The sequence below is a fragment of the Hypomesus nipponensis genome, chromosome 5 (assembly GCF_054491055.1).
Source record: "Hypomesus nipponensis isolate SF chromosome 5, ASM5449105v1, whole genome shotgun sequence".
Classification (NCBI taxonomy): Eukaryota; Metazoa; Chordata; class Actinopteri; order Osmeriformes; family Osmeridae; genus Hypomesus; species Hypomesus nipponensis.
Window position 1 is genome coordinate 6,382,589 of NC_140365.1, and position 14,855 is coordinate 6,397,443.

Here is a 14,855-nt window from a genome sequence, read left to right on the forward strand (position 1 = left end):
CCCCGCGCACACAGGGTGTAGCTGCTCAGCTGCCAGGGGAGAGGGACCTCATGCTGGAACTGAGTTGGTGTCTTCTCCCACGTCTCCCTCAGCTGGGTCCTGTGGAGTACCCGCTGACCGAGCGCACTTTGTCCAGCCCGCTTGGAGGGGGCCTCGGGGGCTGTGGGGGCTGGGGACACAGCTTCCGAGGGAACGAGGGAGACAGGGGGCGCTTGATGACATGTGGAAGAAGGCGGGGCACCCTTGGAGCGGCAGCCGTAGAGCGAGACTAACTTGTGGAGGCTCTCCCTCCAGTTGGCGTCCCCCTCGCCACAGCTGGGCTGAATGCGGCAGTATTCAGGGTGACGTGAGGGAGCGAGCGGGGTCTGGAGGGAGGAGGACGCCTGCTGGATCACGGGGGAACCCAGATCCATGTCACTTGGCAGCAATGGAATCATAGACCCAGGGACGGAAGTAGAGCAAGCAGGGGCTTCAGAGAGCCTTCGGGACTTACTGTAAAGGTACATCAGAGGATCATCACGTACCAGCGCCGCCTGTTTCTTAATCTTAACCTCAACTACGCTCCTCTGTGTCGCCTGCAGACTAAAGGACTTTGAGTGGACTTGTTGTCTGGCTTCACCGGGAGGAGACACAGGTGGAAGGAAAGAAGATTTCTTCTTCACTTGCACTTCAGGTTTAGTGACCAGAGCTTTGCTGTTCTTCATCTCCACGTGGGGTAACTCCTTGACTGGGTGTCTGACACTGGGCAAGTCTGCCTTTCGCTGTGGTTGTTCTGGAGGGACTGATATTGACAGAACTATGTAAACGATCATGAGCAAAGACTATGTACTGCTTTGCACTTCTGCTTTCACTGCTAAAATTGTTCATACTTTGTTTTAATATAATGGATAAGGTACCTTGATCTTCAACCGGCATGCTGATAACTGATAAAACTGATATCTCTTGAGTAATGGGTATCATACCTGCAAAATATTTGAAAGGAATAGAGTCCAGGATTGTAGATGTGGGAAGTCCATTTGTTGGATATGTTTTTATATAACTGAAATATATACATACAGTATATGTATATATTTTTTATTATACTTACATGTCATTGAAGTGGCAGGGGGCAGGGGGAGGGGCAGAGGCAGGGGGAGGGGCAGAGGCAGGGGGAGGGGCAGGGGCAGGGGGAGGGGCAGGTTTTCTTTAGTTTTTTTGGCCTCTGGCTTCCTGTCCACGTCCACTATAACCTCCAAGTCCTCATTCAGCTGGTCCAGCAGTTCCTTTACCTGTTTCTGACTGCAAAGACAGAGGAGCAAATGAATTAATTTCAGACAATATCAAGAGCCACATGGAACAGAATTCAGAACAGTGGCCTATGCACGGGAAGAAAAGTCTCTCACGTCATGTGCTTTTGAAGCTCCGTTTGGAGTGTCGTCTTGTCTGTGATGTTGAAGACTGTTTTAAGTGTGTCTTGGGCCAGGTCACGCATCTCAGGATCTGGGTTGAGAAGTGGGAACGCCAGCAAGCTCTGATCCCCTTCACAAATGAGATTGAAGGTGACCAGGTTCTTCCAGTTCTGCAGCTGCTTCCACTGGGGCACCTCACTGTGAGCTTGGTCCAGTAACAACTTCTTGACAAGCTGCTTCTGTCCTGGGTTCAAACTGTTAGACTGGAACAACTCCTGCAGGTCCTGGCTGTGCTTATCAAAGGTGTCAATGTCTGCCTGCAGCAGGTTGTCTGTAAGGGTCTGGAGCGTTGTCTTTAGGTTCTCGTGCATGTCCATCACATCTGCCTCAGCCTCGGCCTTAGCCTCAGCCGTATCCTTAGCCTCAGCCTCAGCCTTAGCCTTAGCCTCAGCCGTATCCTTAGCCTCAGCCTCAGCCTTAGCCTCAGCCTCAGCCTTAGCCTCAGCCTCAGCCTCCAACTCCGCCATAACTGGGTCATTCCAAATAATTTTTGGCAATGGGAAATTGAGATACTGGATGCTTTTTGCAGCTTGGGGAAAATATAGAATGTCTGATGTCTGAGATGACGTTTTGACATCCTTTTCCTCCCTGAGCTTCAACTGAAAAGCTTGAACATTAGGTTCTACCAGCGCAGACTCCTGCTTCTGACCTCGACCCCGAAGAACTGAGTTAGGAAGATATCCATCTGGAGCGACAGGCCACACCAATACATTGTGTTCTGTTTCTGTAGCCTGAGCCATGGGTGGGGTATCATCCCAGACATCAGCCTGTTGTTTGGGTTTATGTTCAGCTACATGATCCTCCACCACCACCTGTCTTCCTCTGGCAGGGGCAGTCCACTCCACTACTATCCACCAAAATAAACGTGTTAAATTAGAAACTTTAAGTAACCTTGTTTTGTATTTAATGTAGAACATCACCTATAAAAACACATATTTAACCTACATACTTTAGTATATGTTCTTGTTATGAACCTTAAATGTTAGTCTTTGTGGCTGTGAGGTTACAGTAACACTTACCTCTGAGTATTGCACTTTTGGGTGTGAGGTTTAAGTTTGTGACCAGAGACTGTTTCCTCTTCAATGTTAGGGGAGGTGGCTCAGCCTCCTCACTCCCTGTCTTCACCAAAGGGACGGCGATGGACATGTTCCCCTCAGACCCAGGGTATATTCTGGGCACCCTGGAGACATCGTAGCTCTCTGGGGCTTTGGGCAGGAAGGGTATGGGGTACTCTGGGATCTCATCATCTGAGCCCTGCTCTAGCAAAGCCTGCAGTAGCCTGACAGGCAGGAAGTGCAGGCTGGAGATGAGGTAGATGCTGCCTCGGAAACAGACTAGGATATCCCCCCTTGTGTTGGCAAAGCACACCTGGCTCACAGCCAAGCCCAGCCTCATCTCACTCAGCATGTTGCCCGTACAGTCCCATATCTCCACATTTCCACCAGGACCACACAAGGCCAGGAGACCCAGGAGGGGACAGTAGTCGAGACAGCAGACCGGCTCCGCAGGGTTCCTCTCCCTCTCGACATCCACCCCTCCAGACAGGGAGAGCAGCAGCAGGTTATGGTGGGGAGAGATGGCGCACACCCAGCCCGGGAGCAGGCGGGAGAGCAGTGGGGTGAAACAACAGCTCACTCTGCTGTTCAGGATCAGCCTCACCCCTTCTGTCTCCAGTCGGACCGACCACACGCTAAACTGTTTGTCGGTGCCATAGCAGCACAGCACAGGGACCAGCCCTGGGAGGCTGCTGCTCTGGGTAATGGCTCCCGAGTGCGCTTGTTCAACCTGGCAGTGCAGCTCACCCGGGCACAGCAATTGCAGCTTCCCACTGCGGTGGCCGCTGAACACCAGGCAGCTGACCCCAGGCCACCCCGCCCCGTCGACCTGCACTCCCTCTACGCACGTCACCCTGTCGTCGTAGTCCGTGGAGGTGCAGATGAGGTGCTTGGCTGAACAGGGACTCTGAGACGTGTCCAGCACGAGGACCTCCGGTGCCCCGTAGGCAACAAATAGCTCCTCCCTGCAGGGGTTGTAAGCAAAGCCCAGGGCGTTTTCTAGGTGTGCGAGGGGCCAGGACAGCATCAGCAGCTGCCCGCTGACAGGGCACATGAGTGTTGCCACTCCGTAATCAGTCACCGATAGCAACCGGGCCCTGTCCCGTCCACACTCCACCCTCTGGATCGTCTGCAAGTCACAGCCGGTGTCGGTGTAGAGGCGGTACAGGCTGCGCAGCTGCCAGACAACCATGGACGAGGGAGACTGACACAGGAGGCAGTCCTTCCCCAGCAGTAGCAGGCTCAGAACCCCTCCAGGCTCATCCACGTACAGTTTAAACAGCAGGTCTCCCACAGAGCTCCACTCCTTCACCCAGCCGCCCGTGCAAGCCGTCAGAAAGCTGCCGGTGTCCGAGCGCAGCAGCAGGGAGCTCACGGGGTGGGTGTGGGCCCGGAACTCATGCAGCAGCCCGGCGATGTCCCTGCTCCATATCTGCACGTAGCCGCAAGCGCCCCCCGTGTAGATGTACCTCTGCACCCCGTCGGTGGCGATGCACCGCAGTCGGCCTCGGCTGCAGCCCTTGAACTGCAGCAGCTCCCTCTGGCCCGTGTGCTCGAAGGCCTTGATGCGGTTGCTGCAGAGGGCGTAGACGGAGGAGGTCTGGGGCTCGGTCACCAGGGCCCCCACCAGGGTGTTCCTGCTCAGGGAGCAACAGTTCCAGTCCAGCACCCTCACCAGCCCCAGAGGAATGTCCGGGGAGATCCTGAAGCCCCAGAAGGCAATGAGGCCCATGCTGCCAGTCAGCAGCTGGTTGGTCTCCGGGCAGAAGTGCATGCAGATCACGATGGCAGGACAGGACGCTTGGTAAAGCACCCTCATCTTCTGGTTGATGTCAGTGAAGACCCTCAGACACATGTCATTGCAGGCCCCCACCAGTACACGCTGGGTTGGAACAAACACGAGGTGCTCGACTCTGTACTTCTTCTCAATGGGAACACTCAGGTAGTGCCTCAACTGGCCCTTCCCATTGTCTGCCCACATGTCCATCTACAGACAGAAAGGGAGGTTCAGAGAAGGTTCCACCCAGAGGGTAGCGAAATACAAGTCTTCAGTGTCACCACTCTGCATATGTGTCTGATTTCTGGGTTTCTATCAATTCCCTAGGGCTACGTACCTTGCTCCTAAGCAGGGCGTGTCCCCATTGGAAGCCAACCACAGTTGTGCCGCTGCTGCCTGAGAAAACTGTCACACTCTGAAGGTAATTGGGGGCGCAGGTGTAGTGGAACTGTGTGCTTGGAGAGGCATCCAAGTAGGTTGGAGCTTCTTGTTCCTCATCTACACAAGTCTCGATGGACTTGGTTTGGACCTTCTGATTCTCATTTTCCTGTAGAATAAAATTGAAATGTCATCACACACTCAAGCAGACTATAGTAACCATTAGTGAAACTATATTTTAACGATATACCTGTATTGTTTGTTTCAGCTGTGGTAAAAATGTTGTCCAGTCTGGTATAATTCGTCTTATGGGTCCCATGTTTACAGAAAAAGTAACCGTTTTTTATACAGGAGCAACAAGACAGTTCATCTTCTCTGAAGTGTTCCTTTAAATTACACTTTTATAAATGTAATAGAACAATCGAATATTAGTGACGAACAACGATGGAACGCTATTGTTGTTTATTGAACGACACCATTCGTTATATGAAAAAAAGGCTGGGATCCAAATAAAAAACGTATTCAGGCTTTTTATTTGCAGAACAAATACCACAAATTATAGGAAGGAGACATTATCCTACTTTAAATAATATATATATATATATATATATATATATATATATATATATATATATATATATATATATATATATATATATATATATATATATATATATATATATATATATATATATAATCCCGAAACATACTTGGTCTGGCGATGCCAAGCTGAGTTTGAATGAATACGGGCTTCTGCGTGTATCCACTTTTCGAGTCAGATGAGTTATTCACCATTCAGTGCGCACTCAAACAAACTCGTGCGCGCGCAGACACACAAGTCAGCTAATTGTAGAGGCACTGAGGCAGAGCACTGTGTGATTCCTGAACTTTTGTTTGATAAGGAGGGTTAATGTTGACTAGTATTGGTAAGTAGTGGTGTGTATACATTTTTGCAGAATGATACGCAGAGCATGTGCAGTAATATTTGAGAATATTTAGGTCTCTGTCTTTTCAGCAATAATTAATGCACTTTTGAGGATGTAAACGGAGACTCAATCATTTTCATCACCCCTCTATCCCAGTTATGATTTGTGCTTGAAGTTGTATGAAAAAATTAGATTTTGAATTTAGCAGCACTACTACTAACGAATATTGTTATATTCTTTTTTTATTGTCATTTTTGTGATATGTGTTTAGAGTTTTATGGAAATTTAAAATTGGCAATTATATTGGCAACAGTTAATTTGAAAAAAGACTTTCACTCATGCTTGCTGCGTGGACGCATTCTTGCTCCTACCAGGTACCAAGGTGACATTTTACAAATTAATAGTTTTAGTCTGAGTTTAACAAATCGATTGCTAGTTCAGCACAATGCAGCTTGGTGTTGACAAGGAGAGCACTGACTGCACACAGGCGCTCAGAGTGAACAATCCCTCCTCTATTCTACATGGCGTATAGCCTGTCTCTGTTCTAGACTAGTCAGGGACAGTTGGCCCTCTCACATGGAGCCATCAGAGTAGCTGAACCCTACTTTGTGACAAGATAACTAGACTGCACAAGGTTACAGCTGGATGTGCCTGGTTTACCAACATACACAATTACTGTGTTAGACACACCCAACATTCTTGCCTTTTTTGTATGGTCCGATGTTGACTATGGTTTAACACTCTTTCTGGCTGTGTCACATTGTCATGATGCTCTGGGGAACATGTTACTGGGGAACCAGTTATCTATTTTCCAATCTCTCTCTCTCTCTCTCTCTCTCTCTCTCTCTCTCTCTCTCTCTCTCTCTCTCTCTCTCTTTCCCTCTCCCTCTCCCTCTCCCTCTCCCTCTCCCTCCCTCCCTCCCTCCCTCCCTCCCTCCCTCTCTCCCTCTCTCTCTCTCTCTCTCTCTCTCTCTCTCTCTCTCTCTCTCTCTCTCTCTCTCTCTCTCTCTCTCTCTCTCTCTCTCTCTCTCTCTCTCTCTCTCTCTCTCTCTCTCTCTCTCTCAGGGTCAAGGCATTGTTTTGTCTCCACTCCTAAAAGGAAGTGCTCCATATCATGGCCTCCTCTCGTCCCACCCAGGAGGGTTGGTTCCTTGAGAGGGGTGTTAACCATGGACTTGACTCAATCTTTTTCAGTAACCGGGCCTTTGTCAATCCCGCTGTCCATGTTCCCAGTGGAGCTCAACCAGAGGACACATCTCACTATGCCTGTCCCAGAACCCCCCCTAGATCCCTGCATAGCTGGGGCACGTACAGCCCCCCTCCTCAGAGAACTGGCCTAAACCCTAGAGACCCCAACCCTGGAGATGTGAGTCCAGCTGGAGCAGTCCCTGTCAAGCCTCCGAGGCAGGGTTACCATGCTCACACCCTGCCCTTGCCCCGAAAGGGGCTGGCTGTCTTTCGACCTTGGTGAGTGAGATCTGGGAGAGAGGGAGAGAGGGAGGGGGGAGAGAGAGGGAGGGAGAGAGAGGGATTGAATGAATGTGTGGATAACATAATGTGTTGTGTGTGAAGATTCCGGGTCAGCTGAGAGTCAGGGGCTCCCACGGGGGGAGGAGGGGGAGGAGGGGGAGGAGGGGGAGGAGGGGGAGGAGGGGGAGGAGGGGGAGGAGGGGGAGGAGGGGGAGGGGTTTAGTGGGAATGTGGGACACTCTCCTCTGGAACTCTAACTGTGTGACAAACACAAACACAATGGGTGGGGCATTGTGGAACCAGTTAGGACCATAGCTAATTGGGTTAATACTTGGGTAAGTCTCAATGGACTTTACATGTCATAGAAGGTGGATCCTGACTGCATGCAATGCATGATTATGTGTGCCTGTTCTGTGTCTGGACGTCTTTGGTGGTTGCCTGGCTGTGCTTTTATGTGTTTGCTTGTAGTGTGTGTTTGTTAGTGCTGAGTGTATTTGTGTTTGTGCCATACTTGTGGCTCTGCTATGTGTGTGTTTGTTTTGTCTGCAGGGTCCACAGTTTTCCTCAGGGATATAAGACCTCCACTGTGGACAAACCTCGCAAGCTCAGGGCCACCATCACTTCAAGCTCCTCTGCTTCAAGCCAGAGCAGTCGGAACCAGACTCTCCAGATCCCCAAAGACCAGGACCTGGACGAGGGTCAGCCCAGAGAAAACCACAAGGATCCGTCCACCAAGAACCAGACCAGCCCACAGCCTGTCCACCCCAAGACGATTCCTGTGTTGCAGTCCAGAGACAAGACCAGGAGAGACAGCAAAACCCCTGAGACCGACAACCACTCTGTCAGCAACAGCATCAAAAGGTTCAGTGTCTCTATGAATTTCAGAATTTATTGCAAAAGTAAGAACAGTGTATTGTCTAGTTGGATTATTTGTTCATATCCATGTTTCTGCCACAGTATGACGTGGTATTATGGTTAGAGAGAGTAACTTTGGAGTTTATAAGGGAATGAATTCCGTCTTGAGAGAGATTGAGCTGACTACTAATTTGGGCTAAGTTGAGCATTAGCAGGACCGATGCATTTATGCGATTTTGCGGAATTTCTTGGCAGGCAGGTGGACATGACCTCCCAGAATGTATTTGGTCAGCCCAGGCTCCAAGCCTCTTTGCGAGAGCCCCTCTCTCCTCGGCAGAGCCACAAGAGCAACCTGGAGGAGGACCTGAGGAGACTCATCATTCTGGACACACCAGATAACTCCAGTGGTGACCCTGAGAGTAACACAGTGAGTTATGCTGCAAAGTTGATGAAAAGTAACATTTTTCAATTCAGCTGGAGTTTGCACAATCAAGGGCCTGTTTTTACTCACATTTAATTGGCTTTCGTTTCTGCCTCAACCTCTCCTAATCGTACGGTCAGAGCCTTCGAAGCCCATCCATTGGGAACAGTCTAGGCAGTGGCACACTGGACTCCAGCCTGGCCTGCTCCCCTGTGTCTGACTGCCCAGAGCTGGACAACCTGTCTGCCTCTGACCTCTCCCTGATAGCGGACTGGGAACCTGAACTTCTGCCCCAGCCAGACCCAGCCTGGGGCCTAGAGTGGAGCAACCTGGTCAATGCTGCCAAAGCCTGTGATAGTAAGGAAGAGTTTTCTTGTGTGTGTGCGTGCGTGTGTGTTTGTTTGGTGTGTCCATGTATTTTGCTGAAACGGAATATCAACATGAATTTTGATACCTTAGTTTTATGTTTTGTTTCTTGTTTATTGCTAAAGTGCGGAGGAATATAAACCAGCTGTCTCACAACAAGCCTCATACACATGGATCATTGGATAATACTGCCTCCTGCTTGTCCAATCACTGCCCTCCTCACCACAGAAACCTGGGAAGGTACTGTATCCATAGCCTCTCTCTCCCTCACACACGCACACATTTGAAATAATTGTATCTTAACACATTCATCTTATCCTGTAGTGAGGTTTCCAGTGATCTCTCCAAACGACTCCACTACCTTGAGGCACTGCTGAGACACTTGGAAAGCAACCTGGAAAAGGTGAGGAAAAAACCTGGATCAATGCTCCGTAACTACATCTACCTGACCCTCCTGTCTCCCATTCCCCCTAAACTGTGGTTAACTGCCATCTTGCTCTCTGCTCTGTTAGGAGAGGCAGGACAAGATGGCCCTTCTGGAGGAGGTGACGGTTCTGCGGGATACCAACCAGCGCCTGTGGGAGGAGTCTCTCGCAGCCAATGAACAGCTCCGGAAGCTTACCCTGTGGTTCAATGTGGCACCGGGTACACTGACCCAAACAGACAGGAAGTAATGAAGAGACAAGCATCAAGCATGGACAAAGTGGACCCAGGTCTGCTGGGGTTTAAAAGCTAAGGAAAAGCTGCAGTTCAGGCTTCTGCTACTTCTCAACATCACATCCAGTTTGATCACAATGATTAACCTTTTTGTGGTTTTTATGGTCGTTTGTCATGTTTTTCTATTTTTAAATGTTGTATCTTAATTTGTGGTGTGCATTTTGTTGTAAAGCGCTTTGTGATTTTTTTCTGAGAGGTGCTATACAAATACATTTGACTTACTTACTAACATGCAAATGAGTCTGCTCTCTGAGCAGAAGAATGGCTTCTATAAACCTTAAATATAAAACTACAGTGGAAACATTTCATATTTCTATTCTTTTCAGCTATTCTTTAAATGGTTATCTTATCTTTTTCAGATTTTATTAAATGTTAAATATTACATAAATGACATATTTTCCTGTCTTTCTGTCACAGATATACATTTGGACCTAAACCTTCTGTACAAGTTGGAGGTCTTTGCTTGAATCAATATGTGATCGATTTTTCAGACTTTGTGGCAACAAATTTAACTTTATTTTCAAAACAAACGTCACATACAGTTTAAGATAATAAAAAGTTATAGTAACACAATATAATATATAATATAATAACACAATTAACACACTTCACAATTGGTTGAACTTTAAAAACATGTTGCGCTCAGTTCCTGCCTAGAGGACAGCGTTGGTATTAATGTTAAATATAAATGTACTGTAAGAACATGTATAAATAGACAATACATTTTACTTTCAGTCAATGGTGTAAGTTGTTATGCTATAAACGGTGTACTTCCTTTGGTGTTTTGCATTATAAAATACAGACATTAATTACAAACCCAGGTAGCAAATAAAAAACTGGCTTGGCATTGTAACCAACAAAACCTACAGAAGAATATCATTTAATGATAACTTATCATTAAAGATATCAAAGATTTGAACATTACAGGAACTATATTTAGAAAAACAACCGCAACCTTTTAAAATGTGTTGTTAGTTTATGTGTGCTAAATCTTCTGCAGAGTAAGGTTGATTAATGTCTTCACAAAGAACTCATAATTAACCATGTGGCTCATGAATAAACCAGTGTCGTTGATTTGAACATGCCCATAATAAATATAAACTTCCAGTGCAGGATGCATATGGTCATAAACACATGGTCTTTTGGATACCACTGCAAAATGCACTCATGCCCAGCAACAAGTATGGTACTGAAGTGTCATCATCGCTGACATAGAGTCGCTTTAATATCGGTGAGTGTTTTGGCCCTTTATAACACGTGCTGTGGCCTGAGTGTGTGAATGTGGAGAATGTTCTAGATCCCTCCCCTGGTAGCAGCACACAGGTCTCTGTGAGCCAGCAGCATGTGGAGGGGACTGGGCACACTGCCCTCCTCCTCCTCCTCCTCCTCCATACCCTCGATCCTTACGTTGCGGTTCTGCTGGCGGCTGAACGTGCGAGCTTTCAGACTGAAGGGAAGAGAGAGAGAACACAGATCAGAACCGCACTCCCACATATATTCCCCTCCATCAGACACTTTCACCTACAGTGATATACGAACGTGCGGTAAAGGCTGCAGGTAATCAAGGACTAGAAATGCAGTTCTAACCGCATTATAGTTGTTGATGGCAAGGAAACTCCTTCCTACAACTCATCCAGTAGCATGTGACTCCTGTTCACTTATGGTGATACTGACCAGTATACTCTCTTCTCCTGCTTGGGCATCATGTGCCACAAGCTGGCCAGCTCCTTGGTGACCACAGTGGAGGGGGTGCCAGGATGGGAGCTGTCACCAAACACAGCAGCCATGTTAGCGTACACACACAGAGGTGGGTTCCTCTCTGGCTGGAGGTCAGAGGGCAAAAGGTCACTCACCGGAGGTAGGTCTTCCTGTTGACGCGACAGAACATGATGAAGCCATTGACGCATTTCTTTTTCAGATTGGGAGGGGCGCGCTGAGTCCCCCTGGTGGCTGCCTTGGCTCTGCGGCGGCGGCGGCGGCCTTTGCTTGTTTTCTTCGTGGGGCCTTGGAGCTTGGGGGTCCAGGTGGCGTCCCCCTCCTCCCCCTCGCTCTGGGACGACAACCACGCTTCAGGGGGCACGACAGCTTCCTCCTCCCCTACCTAGGGGGCGGCAGCGACTGCGTGACCATGCTGAGCTGACACCTTACACACTGCATACGTGTGTAATATGCAGTGCGTGCAGTAACATACTGGTGGATTGATCTTGATGTTGGCCTTGATGGGCTTTACCGAGTCAATGGGGTCATGGCGTGGGCGGATGGATACTCGAGTGTGGCTGGTTTTGGGGGTGACCCAAACATCCTCAAATAGGGCTGCGAAAAGATTCAGCAGTTTGTTTTTCGAGAGTTTGGCCCCTGTCCCAAAACACTGGTGTTGGTGTTGATGATACAGCGTTAACCTATGTGGTCTAAAATGCACCATTCTGAGCTTTCGGTTTTAAATTCATATTAAAAAGCCTCCCGTCGGATGATGTACTGTAACCCTGAACTTCAACACCCGATCAGAGGGCCAGATGCTGGCTGTGAGAGAGCGCTGGTGTGTGTGTGTTACCCTGGAGTTCCTCTTGGCCCTCTGGCAGCAGGCAGTGGTTGAGGCCCCGGGCTGGGGAGGTGAGGAGGGAGGGGCTGAGGTTCAGACTGTCCCCCGCTCCTAAGAGGGGGAGCAGGGGGAACAGCGGGGGGGGCTGCCTGGACATGGCAGCAGGGCTGAGGAGGGGTAACCTTCGCACTCCCACAGGCAGAACGACTCCCAACATGCGGTCCTTCACAAGGAGCGATCCTGGCCTGGAAACACACACACACTCATAAGGATGGACAGCATGCACACACACACACATGTACAACTGTCCTGTGTGTGAAACTCACCGTGTTGGGGGCGTGTCGAAGACCACGCTGCCTGGGCTGCTCTCACTGACAGTGAGATCCTGACACACTGAGCAGTTTCCTCCCTGAGGAGACCAGAGCACCGCACTGTTCCCTAAAAGACAAAACGATTGATTTCGGAAAGAGATCGCCCACACACAGACACAGCTATAGCTAAACATAGGATCTCTTCTAGCCCACATGTAACAGACATGGTCTTACAAGCTCCATCTGAGGCATATAGATAACTCTCGGCTCCGACCGGGAGTCGAACCTACCACCTCTGACTTCCCAAGCGCCACCACTACCAACTACGCCAACGAAAAGCTAGCCCTTATTCACGCGGGTGGCATATTACATACTTGAGGAGTGAGTTTCACCACACACCGGCTACACACGCACCTTCCAGAGGCGTGGGCAAGGGAAGAGTCTCACTGAGGCTGAAGGCTGAATCCATGGAGCTCAGAACAGAGTCGCTGTCACCCACAGACCACTGCTCATAGCTGCTGCTGGGCTGGAGGTCTGACCAATCAGAGAACATGCTCCACATGGGAGGAGACTGCCCATCTTCCTCGAAGGTGTAGGATCTACCTCCACTGGCACTCCTCTCTCTCTTCTGTCTTTTTCTATCATCCTGAACCTCCAACTTTATTTCTACAAGGGGCAAAAATATGAGGGTTTATTGCGGGCAAACCTGGACCCGTGGTCACACTTGCAGATTTATTTTGTTTTCAGATCATCTCACAACGGTCTAGGAAAGTCGGGGGGAGGGGAACCAGAGTCCTACCTGTGGACTTCTTCCGGGCACGGCTACACAGATATTTGCGCTTTGCCCTCAGAGTTTGTGGAGGGGTGCAGGGCTCTGAGGGGGTATTCTCTTCGCTTTCGGACCCTGAACCTAGATGGACACACATATGGACTAAACAACTAGAAGCGTAAACATCTCAGAGTAAATCACCAGTCCAGTAGATGGGCGAGACATGATTGTTTGATGTACCTGTGCCTGGCTCCTGGGGGAGGCAGTGGGGAGGCAGACAGCTCTGAAGGTTCTGGATCTTATCGTGAAGGAAGTCAAAGTAGCGTAGCATGTTGATCAGTGTATCTTTCTAAAGAGGGGAAGGGAAGAAGTGACCAACTGGAAACACATAGTGCACGTTTAATGATATTGTATCACTACTTACTAGTTACGAAGTAGGTTAATACCAATTCAAATGTGTACTAAAATACTTATATACACATTAAAATACATCAAAACATGAAACTAGACCTTTGTAAGAGCTCTGCCACGTCTGGGTTCAGTCATAGGCAGCAGAGCAGCCACCTCTTTCAGACTGTTGCTCCAGCACGTGCTCCAATCAAGTTTAGTCTTTCTGTGAGGCATAATCCAAATATGAACAGTATAAATCATAGTATTGAACAAATACTGCTGCACATCAGTTTTTCTTTCATTAGTTTGACACACACGTTATGTCACATTCAACTTCTGCAACGCCAGTTTACCTTCTCCTCCGAGTTGTCTCTCTGGCCTTGGGTCCAGGTGCCATTACTCAAATCTCCCGCAAGGAGGCGTCACAAATATCTGCAGGATGGACAAATATATTTAGCGTTAAAAAAAAATAATAAGGCCCTCTCGAATCGAAAGTTGATCAGGCTAGTTAGCGCCCTTTATTTGAACGGGAGGGCAAACAGTAGTACAAACGTCCCTCCTCTTCACCTGATCCTACTCTATGTGCAATTATTTTGTTGGTTGACTAGTAATTTTTCAATTTAAAATACAATTGTAGCTAGGCTGGCTTTATTCATACTCAGTCCACTGGCTTGCTTGTATAGGCCTACAAGTTGGAGGCGAGTTTGACGAACTTAGTTAACGCTAGCTATCTAACTAGCTAGCGAGTAGCTACCTACAGAGCAGTAGAGTACTTAGTAAAATAGAGCAATAATAGGGACCATTACAATAAAAGTAGCTATAGATATTGTTAGGTAGGTGTATTATTAGTAAGGTTATGCTCACGTAGTTCCTTACCTGGGGGGGGGGGGGATTATAGCAGTTTAAATTAACTAGGTTAGCTTCAATTCCTCTTGTATCAAGAACAATGACTTTAGACAACTGGCCAATCCCCCCTAAAACATTTTTTTATGGAAACCCCGGCCAATCTCCTGTAAGAACGAGTTTTGAATGGATAAAATTGAGCGTTCTATTGAAACATCATTGGACACCGACGTTACTACAGGGTTGCATGGCGGAAATGTTTTGAAATATACATTTACAAATTCAAAAATACATAATATCTTATAAGCTATTATATATTGTGTATATATTGTGTATTTGAATGCGTATTGTTATAATACGTGTATTGTTTATATTTACTGATATTTTACCGTTGTGTGTTCCCTAATTACCACTCCTCTGGTCTTTACTCCTTTTGTGTAATTATTTAAAATAATCTAACGAGAAAAACTAAAAACATTTAAATTAAGTATACAGCTGTCAGTCTCTTAACACGCAGCACGCGCATTTTCGCCAGTCATCAATGCAAGACAATTCTGTGCTGTAGCCAGTAGCTCAGCTTCAGCTCTTAT

General features: G+C 48.0%; 3 protein-coding genes and 1 long non-coding RNA gene across 7 annotated transcripts; 1 reads left to right on the forward strand and 3 right to left on the reverse strand.

The window, feature by feature from the left end:
• Positions 1–642: 642 nt before the first annotated feature.
• On the reverse strand, positions 643–1,522 carry LOC146288149 (uncharacterized). The gene is made up of 4 exons (XR_014755146.1): positions 1,383–1,522; positions 1,088–1,278; positions 897–962; positions 643–781 (listed from the first exon to the last, which is right to left on the reverse strand). It is a non-coding gene; the product is annotated as an uncharacterized LOC146288149 (long non-coding RNA).
• Positions 1,523–2,070: 548 nt separating this feature from the next.
• Positions 2,071–5,045, reverse strand: LOC146288150 (WD repeat-containing protein 87-like). Its single transcript, XM_084698741.1, has 5 exons — positions 4,909–5,045; positions 4,618–4,827; positions 2,468–4,490; positions 2,159–2,295; positions 2,071–2,112 (listed from the first exon to the last, which is right to left on the reverse strand). Exons 1-5 carry the CDS (start codon positions 4,975–4,977, stop codon positions 2,071–2,073), a joined length of 2,481 nt encoding a protein of 826 aa, XP_084554867.1. The 5' UTR covers positions 4,978–5,045.
• Positions 5,046–5,387: 342 nt separating this feature from the next.
• On the forward strand, positions 5,388–9,761 carry LOC146288151 (signal-induced proliferation-associated 1-like protein 3). The gene is made up of 8 exons (XM_084698639.1): positions 5,388–5,584; positions 6,650–7,051; positions 7,604–7,915; positions 8,165–8,336; positions 8,471–8,687; positions 8,822–8,936; positions 9,021–9,099; positions 9,209–9,761. Exons 2-8 carry the CDS (start codon positions 6,699–6,701, stop codon positions 9,368–9,370), a joined length of 1,410 nt encoding a protein of 469 aa, XP_084554765.1. The 5' UTR covers positions 5,388–5,584; positions 6,650–6,698; the 3' UTR covers positions 9,371–9,761.
• Positions 9,762–9,906: 145 nt separating this feature from the next.
• On the reverse strand, positions 9,907–14,753 carry meiosin (meiosis initiator). 4 transcript variants are annotated; one of them, XM_084698636.1, is made up of 12 exons: positions 14,655–14,753; positions 13,776–13,854; positions 13,543–13,645; positions 13,273–13,381; positions 13,063–13,194; positions 12,678–12,929; positions 12,279–12,390; positions 11,965–12,197; positions 11,605–11,726; positions 11,267–11,514; positions 11,088–11,177; positions 9,907–10,860 (listed from the first exon to the last, which is right to left on the reverse strand). In XM_084698636.1, exons 2-12 carry the CDS (start codon positions 13,817–13,819, stop codon positions 10,707–10,709), a joined length of 1,599 nt encoding a protein of 532 aa, XP_084554762.1. In that variant the 5' UTR covers positions 13,820–13,854; positions 14,655–14,753; the 3' UTR covers positions 9,907–10,706. The 4 variants fall into 4 exon arrangements, with proteins under 4 accessions (XP_084554762.1, XP_084554761.1, XP_084554763.1 ...); XM_084698635.1 differs by lacking the exon at positions 14,655–14,753 and adding an exon at positions 14,299–14,504; XM_084698637.1 differs by lacking the exon at positions 14,655–14,753 and adding an exon at positions 14,299–14,501 and having other exon boundaries at positions 13,063–13,173.
• Between the last annotated feature and the right edge of the window lie 102 nt (positions 14,754–14,855).